This window comes from Eriocheir sinensis, chromosome 28, assembly GCF_024679095.1.
Source record: "Eriocheir sinensis breed Jianghai 21 chromosome 28, ASM2467909v1, whole genome shotgun sequence".
Classification (NCBI taxonomy): Eukaryota; Metazoa; Arthropoda; class Malacostraca; order Decapoda; family Varunidae; genus Eriocheir; species Eriocheir sinensis.
In genome coordinates this window covers 3,883,016-3,901,221 of record NC_066536.1, presented here as the reverse complement: position 1 = coordinate 3,901,221, position 18,206 = coordinate 3,883,016, and the positions used below count along the sequence as shown (strand labels likewise).

Below are 18,206 nucleotides of genomic sequence, written 5' to 3'. Positions count from 1 at the left end.
GATCCCTAAACAGATACCGCCAACAACCTGCATTAAATAATCTCACCTTCACCTTTACCCTTCTTTCCCCTTACACACACACACACACACACACACACACACACACACACACACACACACGCGCGCGCGCGCCTTAACCATGCAGCTCTTTTTTTTCTTTACTTTTTTTTCTCTTACCTGTGGACTCCTTCCCCTCTTCTCCCCTCCCTCCTCTCCGCACCCATCCATCCTCCTCCTTATCGCCTTGAGTGGCTCGCCGGCCTAACACGTGGTCACCTGCCCTTAATATAATTCATGGCCACCCCAAAAAACGGATCAAGGGTCACGGACAATAGATAGGAAAATACCCGCCGTCGACACCCCCACCGCCGCCGCCGCCGCCACTCTTGTGTTACCTTTCCGTGTGTGTGTGTGTGTGTGTGTGTGTGTGTGTGTGTGTGTGTGTGTGTGTGTGTGTGTGTGTGTGAGATCGGGGGGGGGGGGGGGGGGAGGATGAAAGAGATAGACACAGACAGACATAGAGACATACATAAAGACAGATACAGACATGCAGAAAGACAAACAGACGGAGACACAAACTAAGAGTAAGATAGTTAACGGGAGAAGAGGAGAGGAGAGAAGAGAAGGTGATAACGGGAAGAGAGGAAGAGAGGAGGAGAGAGGAGGATGGAGGGAGGAAGGATGAGGGGAGGGAACAGAGGAGAGGCCACGAGAGGAACAGGTAGGAAAGGACAGACAGGTAAGGATACAGGACCAGCTCACGAGGGGGCGCGGTCTGTCTGTCTACACTCACACATGTCTGTACGCGCCGCTGTATGCCTTCCTTCCGGGGTGCGTGAGTGTGCGTTCGGGTGCGTCTGGGGTGCGTCACGGGGCGGGGGTGCTGGGGGAGGCAGGGGGCGGGCGGCAGGGGGCAGGGGAGGGTGTAGGGGAGAGAGGAAGAACGCCAGATGTGTGTGTGTGCGTGGTTGGGGTGGCTGCGTGGGGCGACCCTGACATTTGCTCTCCTCCATGTGCTTATACACGCACGCAAACGCACACACACACGCACGAACACACATATACACACCTTGGTTACCTGGTTTTAATTTGCCTGTTCGAAGGTTGGGAGTTAATGGCGGGTAGTTCCGATGGGTACGGCTTTCATGGGAGGACGCGGATTCAGTCGCTGCTTTTCAATTGTTTAGTTATCGAGTCTTTGGTTGTGGTCGTTTATTTTTGTCAAGTCCAAGTGCTTATAAATGTGTAAACTCGGATGTCACACACACTTCTACTTAATTCATTTTCCTTCCATTATTTACTGTTAATATAATACCAATAATAAAAATATTCGTACAACAACAACAACAACAACACCAAAGAACACCACGGCTTCGCTTACACCACTAACCGGGTGGGGTCGTCCAAGAGGCCCCTCAAGACAGCCGCTACAGGTATCACATAAAAAAATACTACTACAATACCACTATTACTACTACTACTACTACTACTACTACTACTACTACTACTACTACTACTACCATTACGAAAACTATCTAAAAATGACGAGTATTCATATATATTAATTATCCTTTAAACCCCGCGCTAACATTGCTCTCCTAATTACTTTTACTACAACCATTAATAAACCTTACCTTTGGCTGATCGGGCTTGGGCACCTTTAGCATCGGAGGTAATTCAATCTCGTGTTAATTTCCATAATCAAGTTTAAGCGGAACTAATCGACTGAAAAGAACGCTAACCTTTTTTTTTTACTCTATTAACCCGAACCGAAGTTAAGTGGGCACCTCAGGTAACTACGCCGCACACACACCTGAGTTCTCGTTAATTAAGGTAAGACAGGTGACAATGAGGTGGATTAATGAAGGTCAAACAGGCGAAGTAGAGGCAGGAGAGGTGGAAGAAGATTGGGGGAGGAAGAGAGAGAGAGAGAGAGAGAGAGAGAGAGAGAGAGAGAGAGAGAGAGAGATCGTGTGTGTGTGTGTGGGCGGGGGGGGGGTTAAAAAGTCAAAGAAACAGACATACAGACAAACAGGCAAAAAACCTAAGAGAGAGACAGACAAACAGACAAAAAGGCAGACAGGTAAATAAAATGAACTAGACAAAAAAATAAACATACAGATAGACGAAAAAAAAAAGACAGACAAGCAGGCAATAGATAAAGCCAGACAAAATTCAACATAATAACATAATCATAAAAATGCATAATTAAAGCAGTGAAAAAAATAATAGAAGTTTAACACGGTGGAACAGACTCGCGGCGCCGATAATTAAAACGAGAAGCAAAAAAAAAAGTCAAGGCCACGCAAGTAATGACAAGGAATGAAAAAAAAAAAACTATAAAAAACGTTACGTAAAAGATAAATTACCATGGCCAGCGCGCAGTGATAAGGAGGCAGAAAGCAGCAGGTGTGTGTGTGTGTGTGTGTGTGTGTGTGTGTGTGTGTGTGTGTGTGTGTGTGTGTGTGTGTGTGTGTGTGTGTGTGTGTGTGTGTGTGTGTGTGTGTGTGTGTGTGTGTGTGTGTGTGTGTGTGTGTGTGTGTGTGTGGCCTCCCGGAAAGGTGTGTGTGTGTGTGTACGTGATTAAGCGGAGGTATGTAGGTCCGTGCAGTGTAGAGGCGCAGAGATATAGAGGCGGCAAGTAATTTTTCACACCTCAAGGCCACCTCCTATCTGTGTGTGTGTGTGTGTGTGTGTGTGTGTGTGTGTGTGCTTACGATAACATCAACAAGAACGATTACAACAAAAACAAAACAAAAACAGCAACAACAACAACAGCAACAACAACAACAACAACAACAATATCAGCAACAACGACAATGACAAAAACAACAACAACAGCAGCAGCAGCAGCAAACACCCCACCAATAATATTTATAACAGTAATAATAATAATAATAATAATAATAATAATAATAATAATAATAATAATAATAATAATAATAATAATAATAATAATAATAATAATAATAATAATAATAATAATAATAATAATAATAATAATAATAATAATAATAAAGATAATGGCAAACAATTTTATCGACAATCCATTCAGCATCAATCAACATTAAACAAAAAAATATCGAAACGAAATTGCTAGTATTTCTATCTTATCCTTTTTCCCGCACAAATTTACATCCACTACTCTATATCTGTTTCCAATTTTTTTCACAGTTTCTATTTCTAACCACTTTTTTCTCATCGTATATTTCCTTCCATATTTTCCTCTTATTATTTACGTTTCCTTCACCCTTTCCATATTCGTTCATTACTCATTATCCTTCTTACTCTTTCATATTTTCATTACGCTAACCTTTAATCTGCATCCCTCCCTCTCTTACTTTATCTTTATCATAACCTATATTTCCTTACCTTACCTTTACCCTTATTTCTCATTCCTAAACCTTCCCATCATATCTTTCTTCTCATCACACCTTTCCTCATGCTGTATCCTCTCCTATTCTCACAATCATCACCCTGTTCCCCTCTTCCCTATCCTCGTTTCGCCTTTCAACCTACGTAAGAGATAACCGTCCACATATCACCGTTGACTCACTTATCAATACGTCCTTATCACCCTTATCTCGCTCAAATTGTTTTCCGGAGGTCATACAGCCCTTGTGTGTGTGGTGTGTGTGTGTGTGTGTGTGTGTGTGTGTGTGTGTGTGTGTGTGTGTGTGTGCGTTCAGTTCTCGTTCCTATCGTGTGTCAGGAGGAGGGAGCAGCGAGGAGTACCTACCTGCCCATGCCTACACCACCTGCAGTATTAATTAGGTACAGGTGAGGTAAGGTAGTGGTATGCGAGAGAGAGAGAGAGAGAGAGAGAGAGAGAGAGAGAGAGAGAGAGAGAGAGAGAGAGAGAGAGAGAGAGAGGTGAAGGGTCATGCCTCAGAGAGAAACTTCCGCGTCTCTGTTCAGGAGGAATTTCAAGAGACAGAGACGAAGGAGACGCAATGACGTGAACCCCTTTGTGTGTGTGTGTGTGTGTGTGTGTGTGTGTGTGTGTGTGTGTGTGTGTGTGTGTGTGTGTGTGTGTGTGTGTGTGTGTGTGTGTGTGTGTGTGACTTACGCAGTCGTGTGGTAGAAAAAATGTGTGGTAATGTAAATTTATATAAGTGTATGATGGGAGAGAGAGAGAGAGAGAGAGAGAGAGAGAGAGAGAGAGAGAGAGAGAGAGAGAGAGAGAGAGAGAGAGAGAGAGTCACAACTGAAAATGATGTCACATATATGACTTCAGATTTACATCCCACATATTTATTTTCTTCTAACTGATAACCAATAATTCTATACCTTGTCCCTTAGCGTCCCCTCACCCCTCCTACCCGTGTCTAGTTAATGCCATACGATTTTGCTATAGTCACCCTCTCGGACAGGCTAACCCGTTTTCTGTCACTCGGCGCGTTTGCAACATTATCCTTGTCCCCTTGAGTGTTGATAAGAATAACAATATCAATAGTAATAACCTTCTTGAGACTTTCTGTATTATGTTGAATGCCATGGGTGTACTTTTTTCTCTTTACTGGTGTTTGTTAAAGGGTGGGGAGTATATAGCAAAGCACTTTATCGGGCTATTGTATTGTAGCATTCCTCCTCCTCCTCCTCCTCCTCCTCCTCCTCCACCTCCTCCTCCTCCTCCTCCTTCTCTTGTAGAACATTTTTTTCATAATTTCTCTTTGTTTTCCTTCTCTTCATTCTTTTTAATTCTCGTTCCTTCACATCCTAACGTTTCCAACTTTTCTCTTTTTTTTCTATTCGTTGTAATTCTCCTTTCTATTCTAATCACATTTTCTTTTCACTTCTCTCTTCTCTTTTCTTCTCTTCTCTTCTCTTATTTTTCTTCTCTACTGTTTTTTGCTCTTCAACGCTCTGCCCTGCTTCTCCGCCTCCACATCCTCTACTACAAAGGCCCTCTCTTCCCCCGACACAGCGGGAGATGAGTACACCCTTCCGCCGCAAAAAAGTCATCAAACGCAAATCAAGATCGTTACCCCGCACACAACTCTCGAGGCCGCCGTCACCGCCGCCACAGATACAACCACCGCTCGCCCCCTCCGCCATGACCACCGTCAGGGCACAGGACGGGGGCATCTCCTGCACCGTCTGCCTCGAGGGGTTCACTGATGACAGGCGCAGGCCCCTGATGCTCCCTGCCTGCGGCCATACCTTCTGCAAGCTGTGTATGTCCACGTTAATGGCAAGGGAGGGGGCTCGAGGTGAGTGGATGACGGAGAATGAATGACTGGTTGAGTGATTGTAGGTTATTCTTCCCGCCATTCGGTACTTCTAATGAACTTGAGAGGTTGTATGATTGGAGTGAAAAGTAGATCGAGTTCACTATCAAAAAATGTGGTTTAATTTCAAGAACCGTTAACATAAGCCCTTAAATCATCCTGAAGCTATATTGTGCATTAATTAGATCTTATCTCTATCATGCAGTGCTGATATCGTCTCCTTATCAAAACACGGATATTATCGTGTTAGAGTCTGCGCTAAGGAGATAACAATAAATATTCATGGGTTGAAAAAGTTGCCATATAAGGATAGGCTTAAGTGTTTATAAAAAGGGAGAACAGGCAGTGAGTGATAGGTGATGTTAGGTTGACAGGAACTGACTGGCCAATTGAAATCTCACCATACTTCTAAATTCTTATTATTTTTCTGCGTCACGGTGAAGGATCCTTTGTGAGAAAAACACAAAAAGATACAAAAATAAGCACATTGCATATCTAAGAGAAAGACTACTACCAGCAACAAGAGCAGAAGCGGTGGGAGTAACTACAGAAGCAGCGGCAAGAAGCAGGAGCAGGAAGCCGCGCCAGGGGAAGGGCCAGACAGCTCCTCCTACCTGTTATCTAATCAGCGTACGTTACCTTTGCCGCAGGACGCCGAGATAAAGAAAAAAAACTGAGAATAATCGAGATGCTGACTCAGAGATAAGGAGAGATGGAGTTAAGGAGGGAGGGGAAGGAGAGAGGGAGTTAAGGAGGGAGGGGAAGGAGAGAGGGGAGGTGAAGGAAATAAAAGCGATAATAAAATAAGAGAAGAAACGGGTTCAAGAAAATATAAAACAGACAACTTAAATGTGTGTGTGTGTGTGTGTGTGTGTGTGTGTGTGTGTGTGTGTGTGTGTGTGTGTGTGTGTGTGTGTGTGTGTGTGTGTGTGTGTGTGTGTGTGTGTGTGTGTGTGTGTGTGTGTGTGTGTGTGTGTGTGTGTGTGTGTTATCCTTGAGCATCACTTAATAGGAGTGGCCAACACCGGTATCGAGGCTGACAAGGAATAAGCATCGAAAATAATAATAATAGTAATCCCTCGTCATTATTGTGGCTTTCGATAATACAATTTGTTCGGCCAATGAATTTCGACTGCGATAATCTAACACCTCCACCACCATCATCTCCTCCTCCTTCTCCTCCTCCTTCTCTTTCTTCTCTTTACTCCTTTACCTCAGTCTCGTTTGCATTTTCCTTATGAGAAATCACCTTCACTTCCAAAGTATATAAGGTGCAAAGCTATCTCCACTCTGACTCTTTACTTCGTTTCCTTCAACCAGCAACCATCATCATCTCCATCTCCTCCTCCTCCTCCTCCTCCTCCTCCTCCTCAGCGCTAAGTGTCGTGATGGCCATGGACGAATAAGTCACCTTTTATTGACAATATTATCAAACATCAGCGGACCCAGAAAGGCTTCCACGGGACCTCGGTGATGCAAGCGTAGATGCAGCAATATTTATGGGCCATTATCCAACAATTTACTGCTAACTCGCGCATATATCTCCAGCGGCCATCGGGTGATCTATTAGCGTGCCGGCGGCGGGGAGGGAAAAGTATTAAGCAAACACGTAACGTAGACGAAAAGGATTTCATGAATATGCTTCGCCCAAGAGAGAGAGAGAGAGAGAGAGAGAGAGAGAGAAACATCGCGAAAAGACTATATTTGTCTCTCCGAAAAGTAAAGTCAGTACGCCAGTCTCTCTCTCTCTCTCTCTCTCTCTCTCTCTCTAATTCCCTTTCAACCTAGATTAATGGAAGAAAAAATTACTGGTGTCTGTCTGTCTGGAAGCCTAAATGTCTCAAAGAATATATATTTAGAAGAAGAAAGTCGGTTTGTTTATGTATGGTTCTTAGTGGGTGATTTAGGAGCTCTGTTATTAATGGCGGATGGACGCTGGATGATGGGGGTCGAGGTGGTGGTGGTGGTGGTTGGGGGGAGTGGGGGAAAGGGTGATAGTGATGTAGGTAATGGTATAGCGTGATGGATCGTCGCTCATTGGTGAGGTAGCAATAAGGAGATCTTGATGGGAGGATAAATGACGCGATATTTCATTGGCATTCGCTGGTTAAAAAAGGGAACGGCTTCATTTGGGGGAGAATCGAAGTGTTGGGAACTATACTTTTTTACTTATTCCTAATCTGCTTCTTGTTATTTTTTTTATTTTACTTGTTCGTGTTTGCACTTATGGTATTTGTTTTGGCATTTCCATCCGGTGTTTAAAATAGGGAACGGCTTCATTTGGGGAGAGTGGAAGTGCTGGGAATTATACTTTTTAACTCTTTCTAGTATATATATTTTTTTTAACTTTGTCCATGTTCGTGTTTATGATATTTGTTTTAGTATTTCCATTCAGTGTTTGAAATAGGGAACGGCTTCATTTTGGTGGGAATTAGAAGTGCTGGGAATTATACTTTTTAACTCTTTCTAGTATATTTTCATTTTTTTTCAACTTTGTCCATGTTCGTGTTTATGATATTTGTTTTAGTATTTGCATTCGGCGTTTGAAATAGTGAACGGCTTCATTTTGGTGGGAAGTGGAAGTGACCCATGTTCGTGTTTATGATATTTGGTTTATTATTTTTTTGCATTCGTTTGTTGAAATAGACGGCTTTATTTTTTTGAGGATGTGATAGTGTTGGGAATTATACTTTTTAACTCTTTCTAGTCTATTTTCATTTTTTTTTACTTTGTCCATGTTCGTGTTTATGATATTTGGTTTAGTATTTGCATTCGGCGTTTGAAATAGTGAACGGCCTTGTTTTTGAGGGATGTGATAGTGTTGGGAATTATATTTTTTTCTTCTTACTAGTCTTTTTTTTTGCTTTGTCCTCGTTTGTGTTTATGGTATTTGTTTTAGTATTATCAACCTTCTCTCCCTCCTAACCTGCCTACTTATCCTTCTAATAAGCTATCTATTTCTCCCTCGTGTCATTTATTCTTTACGCCGTGTTCTTTGAATTAATGGACACTTCGTTGTATATATCTGTCAGTGTGCCCGCCTGTCTAAAATGGTTTTCATACCGTAAACCGAACATTTGAAGATTACAGTCTCTCTCTCTCTCTCTCTCTCTCTCTCTCTCTCTCTCTCTCTCTCTCTCTCTCTCTCTCTCTCCATACTTGGCAGGCGGGTAGAGAGCGCGGCGCAGAGCATAGCATTGTGTTCATCCCTCTTCGTAACAGCTGTATTGCCCGATAAGGGGAAATCAATGAACGGGTACAAATGCTGCCTCTTCCCTCAGCACGCCGATACCGGATAACACTTAGAATTCATAAATATTCGAGTGTAGCAACGCGTGTCCCCCCATAAGCCAGTGATAGCAGATAAGACAGGAAGGGCCAGGCAGCACAGACAGGCCACGAGGGGTCAAGCTCTTAAGAGTTGCTTATCTCTCTTTCGTCCTTTTTATCATTCCAGGGGTCTGTCTCTCCGTATCTGTCTCTTTCCGGGTGTTCCGAGGAGTTTTGTGCTGTGGAGGGGTGTTGTTATAGTTGTTGTTGTTGTTGTTGTTGTGTGTGTGTGTGTGTGTGTGTGTGTGTGTGTGTGTGTGTGTGTGTGTGTGCGTACAATATCATATAAAAAGCTCCTGAACCGTCTTTCTTCCACGGTATTTTTTTTTATTATTATTATTCTACGACTTATTCTTTCATATACTGTGTCTCTTAAAAAGTCTTGGAGTAAATTGATTGATTGTAAGTTATCGAGTTCCTTCATTTTAATTTCATAATCTTCATCCATTAATAGTCCACCGCAGGTCACAGTTTTTTCCTAACGTTTCCTCGTCCTCCTGTCTGATGCTAGTTTACTCCAAATTGTTTTTACTCACGTACCAGTAAGCTCCAGACGTTATGTTTGCCTTCTGTCTTCTTTATCCACGTCTTCATTTGCAATACAGAAATACAGGACTATTCAATTATGTATATAAAAAATTATGCATTTATTTCTCCAATTACTTTTCTAACTAGCATTCATTTGTTTTACTTTCCTCACCCCACTTCCCTCCCTCAGGCACCTTCCTCTGCCCAACCTGCCGGCGCGCCCACCCCATCAAAGCCGTGGAGAACCTGCCCGTCAACTACGCTCTCCTGGAGGTGGCGATGCGGGAGGTTGTCTCCGCCGCGTTCTCCTCCGCGACCTCCAGCAGGCAGCACTCACAGCAGGGTGCCCTCAAGCCTGTGAGTGTTGGTGGCTGCCGCAGGGGTCTGGTTGTGTCGCTCTCCATTAACATTAAGTAGTTTTTAATGGTATCTGGTGATCATTAAATCTCTCTCTCTCTCTCTCTCTCTCTCTCTCTCTCTCTCTCTCTCTCTCTCTCTCTCTCTCTCTCTCTCTCTCTCTCTCTCTCTCTCTCTCTTCGCTGGCAACACACACACGCAGGAGGAGAGCTGTGCCGAGCACGGTTCCCGCCTGGCCTTCTGGTGTGTGAGCTGCGAGGTGGCGGCTTGCGGCGAGTGTCTCTTCGACCAGCATCCACGGCCCGACCACAAGTTGCTCCGACTACAGGACCAACTCAGCGCCCTGCAGGAGGTGAGCATGGCCACTCACAACGCTCAGGTGGCCCGTATAAGGCATTAGAGCTTCGGATAATGGGGAATGAAAGGCACTTGAGGCGTTGGCGGTGTGTGTTGGGTGGTGCTCTTTTGAGTACATATTCTGATCCCATTTTATTTGTCCTCAGAGTATGAGGGTCCGGGCAGTGCGTCTCGTGAGTCAGCTGAAGTCAGCGACGGAGGAAAACACAGCGGAAGTGCGGGCGGCACTAGTGTTCCTGGTGGAGAACCTTCGTCAAAGGCGTGTCCTAGACGACCTGACGAGGCGGGCGAGGACGGCGCGGGAGGCAGCAAAGACGGCAAGTGACTTTGGTGACGTCGCCTCCATCAGGGACACCATCGAGGTCATTCAAAGGGAGTTCCAAGAAGCTGCGATCACAACCAGGGCGAGGGTGTGTGTCAGCAACCCTGCATTGCCCTCGCCTTCCTTGTCCTCCTCTTCCTCTACCTCCTCTTCCTCGACCACGCCCATAAGATCCTCCAAAGCTGAAACGCCACGTGCTGCCTCCCAGGGTGATCTTAATTTCCCTCTGGAGATGACACACGACAGGTCCTCGCCAGCCGCTCAGCCTCAAGTGCCAGACAAGCCCTCCAGACCCTCCACCACCTCACCGCCAGACTCAACCTCGCACCCCGCCTCCGCGCTCTCCCCTCCGGCTGCACTGGCCTCCAACCCTCCCCCGCCGAACGACCCAAACACGCCGTCGCCGCCTCCAGGTAAGGGCCTTTGTCCTCCGCCCCGACACACGCCCCGTGCAGGCGCCAGGCAGGGAGGTGCTTAATGAACAGTAATCTTTCAACGTTACTCAAAGATTTCTCTCATTTTGCTTTCAGGACTGTGGCAGTACTGTAAAACACACACACACACACACACACACACACACACACACACACACACACACACACACACATATATTTGCATTCACACAATCCCACATGGAAAGAGAAGACCAGACCGCAACTTGCCTTTCACAGACAAGCCTAACCCACGACCACCACTTCCACCACCTCCACCGACTCACCCACACCACCGCCCCTCCGCAAACCCTCTTCCCACATCCACGTACGTTTTGCGCCCCGCCTCCCCCACACCAAACCAAAGCTACTCTCACCTCGCCTCGAATCTCCTCCCTGCCCCCCAACGCCTCAGGACACACCCCGCCTTACACGGCACAACACGATCCCAGTGCATACAATAAACAATAAGTTGATGCACTAACCTCATCTCAGTCCACAGGGGTCGACCCTCCCTTGGCCTGGAAGAAAGAGAAAGAAAGAGAATAATAATAAGGCAAATGCACAGTAACAGCGGTATAAATTGAAGGTAAAAACTGATACGTAACTCCTGCTCCTCTCATATAATAATTTCACACCCGGGTTCAGTATTATGAATGGCCTTAACGCTGCGAGAGGTTATAGCGACAGTATCTCAAATCTTGAAGGCATGGAGAGAGATAAGACTAGAAAAGCAATACCGCACCGACAAAAATAAGACGATTTAAAATAGAAAAGGAACCTGGATTTAAACATTTTTATTCAGTAATTGTAAAAGCAAGTAATTTACAAGACATTAAACACTTAAACACACACACACACACACACACACACACACACACACACACACACACACACACACACACACACACATACACACACGACCCATACTATATAGAGCTTGTTATTTTTTTCACTAGTCTATTTTAAGAGTTTGTCGACCTTACAGAGACCCCGATCGCCCTGACCTCCCTCATCCCCCTTCTCTTACTTCCCCTCCGACTTCCCCTTCCCTCTTCCCCCTTCCCCCTTGCCCCATCCACTCCCCCACTCGCCCGCGGCACCCCAGCCTCACCGCCACGCCCTTCTCGATGCACTATTTTTTTTCTTTCACTATTCCTAAGCTCTCCGACTCAGTCCCACCCCCCCACCCCCGCCGCCCCCGCACCCCCACCCCGCCCCACCCCCACCCACGTAACCCCCACCTCCATACGTCACCATTATACCTCACAAGCTGCTGCCCCGCCCACTGCATCCTTTTCCTCTCTCTCTCTCTCTCTCTCTCTCTCTCTCTCTCTCTCTCTCTCTCTCTCTCTCTCTCTCTCTCTCTCTCTCTCTCTCTTCTCCAACTCTTATCTACTTATCTATCTATTCATCTGTGTACGTGTGTGTGTGTGTGTGTGTGTGCGTGTGTGTGTGTGTAGGTAAAAGCAAAATTACAGGCATTCCCTCAACGGTTACTAATTGTGAGGAGAAGGAAGGTGATGTACGCCCTCCACCACTCCCTTAGTCAGCACCCTCACCCCCCCCCACCCTCACCATCACCCCCCCCACCCCACCCTCACCACCACCACCACCACCACCTCGTTCATTACCACGTGCATAAATAAAGAAGCGATATTTACCGCCGCAACCACCACCTTCCTCCTCACTACCACTCCCACTGCTACTATTACTACTATTACTTCTACTATCAGCACCGCCTTCACCACCACCCTCGCCGCCGATGTCATGGAAGATCACTACTTTTGTTCGCATTAAAGTCTCCAATAAGTGAGAAATTAATATAATATGTAACATGTTTCGGGATTTCCACTACTACTACTTCTACTTATAATAACAAAACCACTGGCGCAACCACCACTACTACTGCGTCTACTACTAATACCATCAACACATGCACCAACCCCAATAATTCACCCCCACCACCGCCGCCGCCGCTGTCATGAAAGATTACTACTTTTACTTGCGTTGAAATCTCCATGACATAAAATATTGTGGTGATCATGCTTCGAAATTTCCTTTTCTTTGGAGTTCTTTCACCGATGTTTATTTTCTGTTGCTTTTTCCTCGCTCCTTTTTTGTCCCTACCCTTGCATATGCCGCGCTGGTTGCTGGATGTGAGCATGTGGAGGCGGAGGGGCGTAGAAAGTGTGTTTGAAGAAGGAAAAAGGTAGGTGGATGGAGGGATGAAAGAAGTGGATGCAGAAGTGGGGTGGAGAATGTGTCGATGAAAGGGGGAGTAGAGTGGAAAGTGTGGTTCTAGGGTGGAGGTGATGGGGTGACGGGGTGTGTGGGGGAGAGGTAAGGGAGTGGGAGAATGAGGTGAGGTGGGAGGAGTTGCGTGCATTATAAATCATATGAATTCACTCGTAGCTTCTGTGACCACTACTACAAGTTCTCTTCCTACCTTTCTTTTCCTCCTCTTTGTTAGCGCTCTTTCTCCTCCTCTTCCTCCCCTATTCCTTTCTTATCTACATACACTTCTCTCTTTCTTTTCCTTCCACCCGACATACTACAACCTTTCCCCATGCAAATACTGTATTACTTTCCAGTCCCCAATTGTGTATGTGAGTGAATTAGAGTGTGTGTGTGTGTATGTGTGTGTGTGTGTGTGTAACGACGATACCCTCCTGTCCCCGCCACTATCAGTAAATGGCTCACAAATACCTGATACACACTGCCCATTACTAATACCCAAGACTGATATTTCGTTCAGTCATAACTCCGCGGGACGACATTAGCTTTAACCTGGACAAACCTCCTTTTGAACCTCCTTGGCACAAACACACACAGAAGCGGCCCTTCTTCGCATAGCTTGCATCTTGGTTGTCTAACATTTTGGGTTTTATGCTGTTGGTATTGTTAATAAACTTGAGAATATAAAAAGTAGCAAACAATAATATTTCCAGCAGCAGCAGTAGTAGTAGCAGTAGTAGTAGCAGTAGTAGTAGTAGTAGTAAGTAGATAACAGTAAATATCTGAGTAACACTAGCAGCAGCAGCAGAAGCAAGATTAAGTATACATAATTACAATGCTGCAATTATTCTCCTCCTCCTTCTCCTCCTCCTCTTCCTCTTCCTCTTCCCCCTCCTCCTCCTCCTCCTGCTACTTCTCTAATTCTTTAAACTCTGCACTCATCCATCTATACTCCTGCACCCTTTCCTTCCACCCTCCCAGCAGACTCGGCCCCGCCCCCCGCCTGGCCGTCCCTGCTGTGCGGCGTGCTGAGCGGCAGCTGGACCTCCAGTAGGGTCAGCCTCGAGCCGCGGGGCCTGCACGTGTACACCCTCAGGACCATGAAGGAGAAAAGTGACCTCTTCGTCAACGTGAGTCGCACCTCTAATTTGAGCTTTTTGTGTGACGTGTTAGCAGCGGGACAATAAGTGGTAAATAAACAAATAAATAATTGTAATGGTAAAGAGATACAGGAATAATAATAATAGAGGGGAGGGTATGTATGGATATGTATTGGGCAACACATACATTTCTTCCCCGGCATTGCTTTTATCATTCCTTACTCTACCGGGTATGAATGCCCCGCTCTTACCACGCCCTCCCTACCAACGCCCAAAGGACTTCCTCGTAACCCATCCTCTCTACCTCCCTTTATACACTTCATACCCACGTCTTTCACAGCTGCACATCCTCCACACACCTCACGCACACTCCATATACATACCCTCTTACACACTCACACTCTCCTTATCTACACTCACGCTCCCTAAACACACCTCACACACTCCATATACACCCCCTCTTACACTCCCTCTCGCACTCTCACTCCCTACCTACTTACGCTCACTCCCTACACACACCTCACATATACTCCATATTCACACCCTCTTTTACACTCCATCACACTCCCACTCCCTCCATACCTACACACACCTCACACACACTCCATAAACACACCCTCTTACATACACTCCCACTCTCTCCCTGTCTACATTCGCCCTGTATATTCACTTCCTTAACAATCACAACCTCTACTTAGGTCCAAAATATTCACTACAAGCCCCCAATACATGCCCTGTGCACCCTTCCTACCACGCCCTACACACTAGCTCCTCCATATGTACTCTACAGCTGGACGTGATGATCGGCTTGATGCCCCTGGAAGCCCCCGAGGTGTTTCTGGACCTGCACGACGGACGCGAGGCCCTTGGGAGGATCTACATCGCGCTGCAGGTGAGGCGGACGCGAGGGAACAGAAACAAAATAAAAACTAAACAAAAGCATAAAGAAAATAAGAAAGTGAAGCAAAAACTGAGGCGGTACATGATCGTAAAGTCGTACACAGGTCATAAAATTGAAGTTACGGCTGTCAGGAGAATTAGGCAGAGCGAAACGGATATGATAAGACACGATTTGGTTAACTTAATACGCGTGAATAAATTTAGCGGCTGAAGGATGTGCTGCTCAAATCAGTAAATGCATAAAATCAAAACAATTAAGATCAGGCTCCGACGTGTGCAAGGTGAGAATATTCAGAACACTCCAGATGAAGCAATCCCACGCGCCACACAAACACACTTAGGGAATAAACATCAACATCATTTCCTCACTTCACATATCCTTCAATTGTTTAACTATTTCCTTGCTCTCCTAACCTCTCGCTCTCCTCCCTGCAGTTTTCGTCGTTCCTTTTTTCTTTCCGTTTCTTTCTCATTATTTACCTTCTTCCTTTCTTTTTTCATCTTCTTTCTTCCTTCCTTGTTTCTTCCTGTCTTCCTTCCTTCCTGCCTTTCTTCCTTCCTTCCTTTCTTCCTTAATTCCTTCCTTTCTTTTTTCCTTCTTTCATCCATTCATTCTTTCCTTCTTTCTCTCTTTCCTTCTTTTTTCTTTCCTTCCTTCCTGCCTCATTCATTCATTCATTCATTCAATCATTTACTCATTCATCTACAGATTCATTCATTTATCTCCACAGGTCCACCTCCGCCGCGCCCAACAGTTCTTCTCCCTGTGCGTTGGGGACCGAGGACCTTCGTATAGGAAATCTGCCTTCCACTCTGTCCTACGAAGGAGTGGCGAGGGGGAGGGTCTGGTGGGTGGCGACTACGAAGGGAAGGCGGGCAAGGGCGGGGCAGCCATTCTGAAGAGCGTGAAGACTGTAGAAGGCGAGGAAGAGGTGGCCAAGAAATGTGAGAGGGGGATGGTGAGTGATCTGGACTTGTTTGGCGGGAGTGATGTGTACTGTAGGAGGTTTAGGAGGTGACAGGTAATATAGGCAAGGGTATGAAATGATGACGAGCAACTTGATAGATTGCCAAAGAGAAAATGGACCTGGTAAAGCCCCACCCTGATGCATATGAAGAATGTATGAAAGTTCTATTACAAATTTTTGAGAGCTCAGGGTGGGCAGGAAAATGGTGAGGAGAATGTGTTGAAACTAGGTATATCATGAAGAAAGGAAGCGAGCATCATTGATTAGAGAACAGGCAAAGGTTAGAGATATCTTAAATCACAAACAAGAATAAGAAGCGGACGTGGGCAGGTCATGTCATGTCTTGAAGCGATAACAAATGGATAAATGGTATCAGGACACCTCTCCTCTCGAAATTGACCTCTCTTTCGGGCACTCCTCTGTACTCTTTTCAGGAGCAGTAAGTAGCGGGCTTTTTTCATTATTGTTTTCTTTTTTTATGCCCTTTTATGATCCTTTGCTGTAAAAAAAAAAGGAATAGTGTGGCAACCAAGAAAACGTTGACGTCAGGGCAGGCAGAATACCGGTAATGGCTGAAGATGATGATGATGATGATGATATGATTACGATGATGATTTAGGATGTTTGTGGATTGACTGATCTGTTTGTTAGGGCGTTGATGGCTATTCAATTGAGGTATGTAGTATTTTGATGTTATGAACTCTATGGATGCACAAGAGATGTCATGAGTTTGATGGGTCGTGTGGGATATGTGGCGTTAGTTGCATGACAGGTTTAGTGGGTGTTCAGTCGATTATGGCGTTTACTGGGTTTATGGGGTCGGCAGGTTTTTCTGTTTTTTATCTGTTTTGCCCTTGAGCTGGTTCCTTTACTGTAAAAGAAAATGGTGACGGCAGCAGCGGGGAACTGAATGCTTTGTTTGCTTTTAAGGAGAAAATTAGATCGTGTGGTGTGTTCCTTTTATGGGGAGAAAGGATTTATGTGAGGGCTAAAAACGAATGATATTTTGAAAATGGACGATAAAGAGAGAGGGAAGGAGGGAGGAAGGGAGGGGCAAATGGCTGACAGACAGTAACTATCCATCAGACTCTACTTTCTTTCCTCCTTGCCTGTGCTTAGCTACCCTCGCCCTAATGAGTCCTCTAATCACCTGTCATCTCTTCGTCCGTTCACTAATTAACTGCCTCCCATCGCCACGGCCCCATCTCTTGCCTGATCATTTGTTCCCTGTCACCTGTTCCCTAATCACACTCTAATCACTCGTCCCGTAGTCGCTTTCCATCACCTGGCCCTAATCGCCCCCTCATCACTTGTCCCCTAATCACGCCTTCCTGCCAGGTGGTCCGCGCTAGTCCCAAGGTGGAGATGGCGGCACAGTTCTGTATCATGGTGCGGGATGGGCCAAGAAACAGGCCCGTCGTTCCCTTCGGCCGGGTCACCAAGGGCATCAGCGTGGTGGAGGAGGCGTGCAGGAGGCCAGCGCTGACCGTGGGCGTGGAGGAGTGTGGCTGGGTCTTGCCCGTGCAGTTATAAGAGAAAGAGGACGGCTGCAGCGAAGGAGACGGATGCGGAGGCACTGGGAGGACCTTTACAGCATAACCCGGATATCTTCAAGGTTTTGTTAAAGTGTGAATCGATCTTCAAAGTAGTTTTATGGATGGCGTGGCGCCATACATTGGTTTATGTTTCTTTGCCAGGATGTTAAGCTATTCCGATGTGTTGAAGATAATAAAGAGCCGCACAAAATAAGTTTCAGTGAGATGGAGGTGAGGCGCAAGCCCGCAATTTGGTTAGGACTAAATGCACCAGCAGTAACAAGACTTGAGATTTGAGTAGTTCCATCCAGCAGGTTCGTGTCTTGCCGTATACGTAGGGCTGTTTATAGCGTCTTGAAATTTTTCATATATACTACGTATTAATGAATTTTTGGGATCACGGGTCGCAGTATCAGACAACTGTATCGTACATAGTGTGTCATGCACAAGCATACACAGTTTGCAATGGTACAGTTGTGTTTAGTTATAAAGGGTCATAAAGGAAGATTAAATTATATTAATACTCATAAACTTTCCGGGATTTCCTCTTTACTGCCTACCGAAGTTGAGTTCATGTGAAGATATTGATATATAATGTTTGCCTGGAAAAAATATATATATAGATTATCTGGCATGCTTTTACTGTGAGATGAAAGTATTAAAAAAAAAACGTATTGGTAAAAAAAATGCAAATAGAGCGTGAAGACCCCAATGGAAATGAAAGATTTAAAACAGTATACGTGTAAAATAATTCGCGTCTGTTAAACATTTAATTATCATATAAACATTTTCATCAACGCATCAAGTGTCATAATTATGTTCGTATGTTTTAATAAAGACGAAATTAACTAATAATGAAATTCCATGTAATTTGCGTTTTATTATTATTATTATTATTATTATTATTAT

General features: G+C 45.2%; 1 protein-coding gene across 5 annotated transcripts; it reads left to right on the top strand.

Moving 5' to 3' along the window:
• Window positions 1–3,620: 3,620 nt before the first annotated feature.
• Window positions 3,621–18,157, top strand: LOC127004382 (E3 ubiquitin-protein ligase TRIM32-like). Of its 5 annotated transcripts, none has more exons than XM_050872024.1 (9): window positions 3,621–3,774; window positions 4,928–5,213; window positions 9,280–9,446; window positions 9,649–9,798; window positions 9,950–10,538; window positions 13,779–13,924; window positions 14,685–14,786; window positions 15,526–15,753; window positions 17,101–18,157. In XM_050872024.1, the coding sequence occupies exons 2-9, from the start codon at window positions 4,934–4,936 to the stop codon at window positions 17,293–17,295; spliced, it is 1,857 nt and encodes a 618-aa protein (XP_050727981.1). In that variant the 5' UTR covers window positions 3,621–3,774; window positions 4,928–4,933; the 3' UTR covers window positions 17,296–18,157. The 5 variants fall into 5 exon arrangements, with proteins under 5 accessions (XP_050727981.1, XP_050727978.1, XP_050727979.1 ...); XM_050872021.1 differs by having other exon boundaries at window positions 13,776–13,924; XM_050872022.1 differs by having other exon boundaries at window positions 3,629–3,785; window positions 13,776–13,924.
• The last annotated feature ends 49 nt before the right edge of the window (window positions 18,158–18,206 follow it).

Bases quoted from the DNA above. Each gene is read 5' to 3' on its own strand.
- LOC127004382 (XM_050872021.1), top strand. From the start codon at position 4,934: ATGAGTACACCCTTCCGCCGCAAAAAAGTCATCAAACGCAAATCAAGA. The intron at 10,539-13,775 runs GTAAGGGCCTTT...CCACCCTCCCAG, and splicing joins CACGCCGTCGCCGCCTCCAG to CAGACTCGGCCCCGCCCCCC. The intron at 13,925-14,684 runs GTGAGTCGCACC...TGTACTCTACAG, and splicing joins AAAGTGACCTCTTCGTCAAC to CTGGACGTGATGATCGGCTT.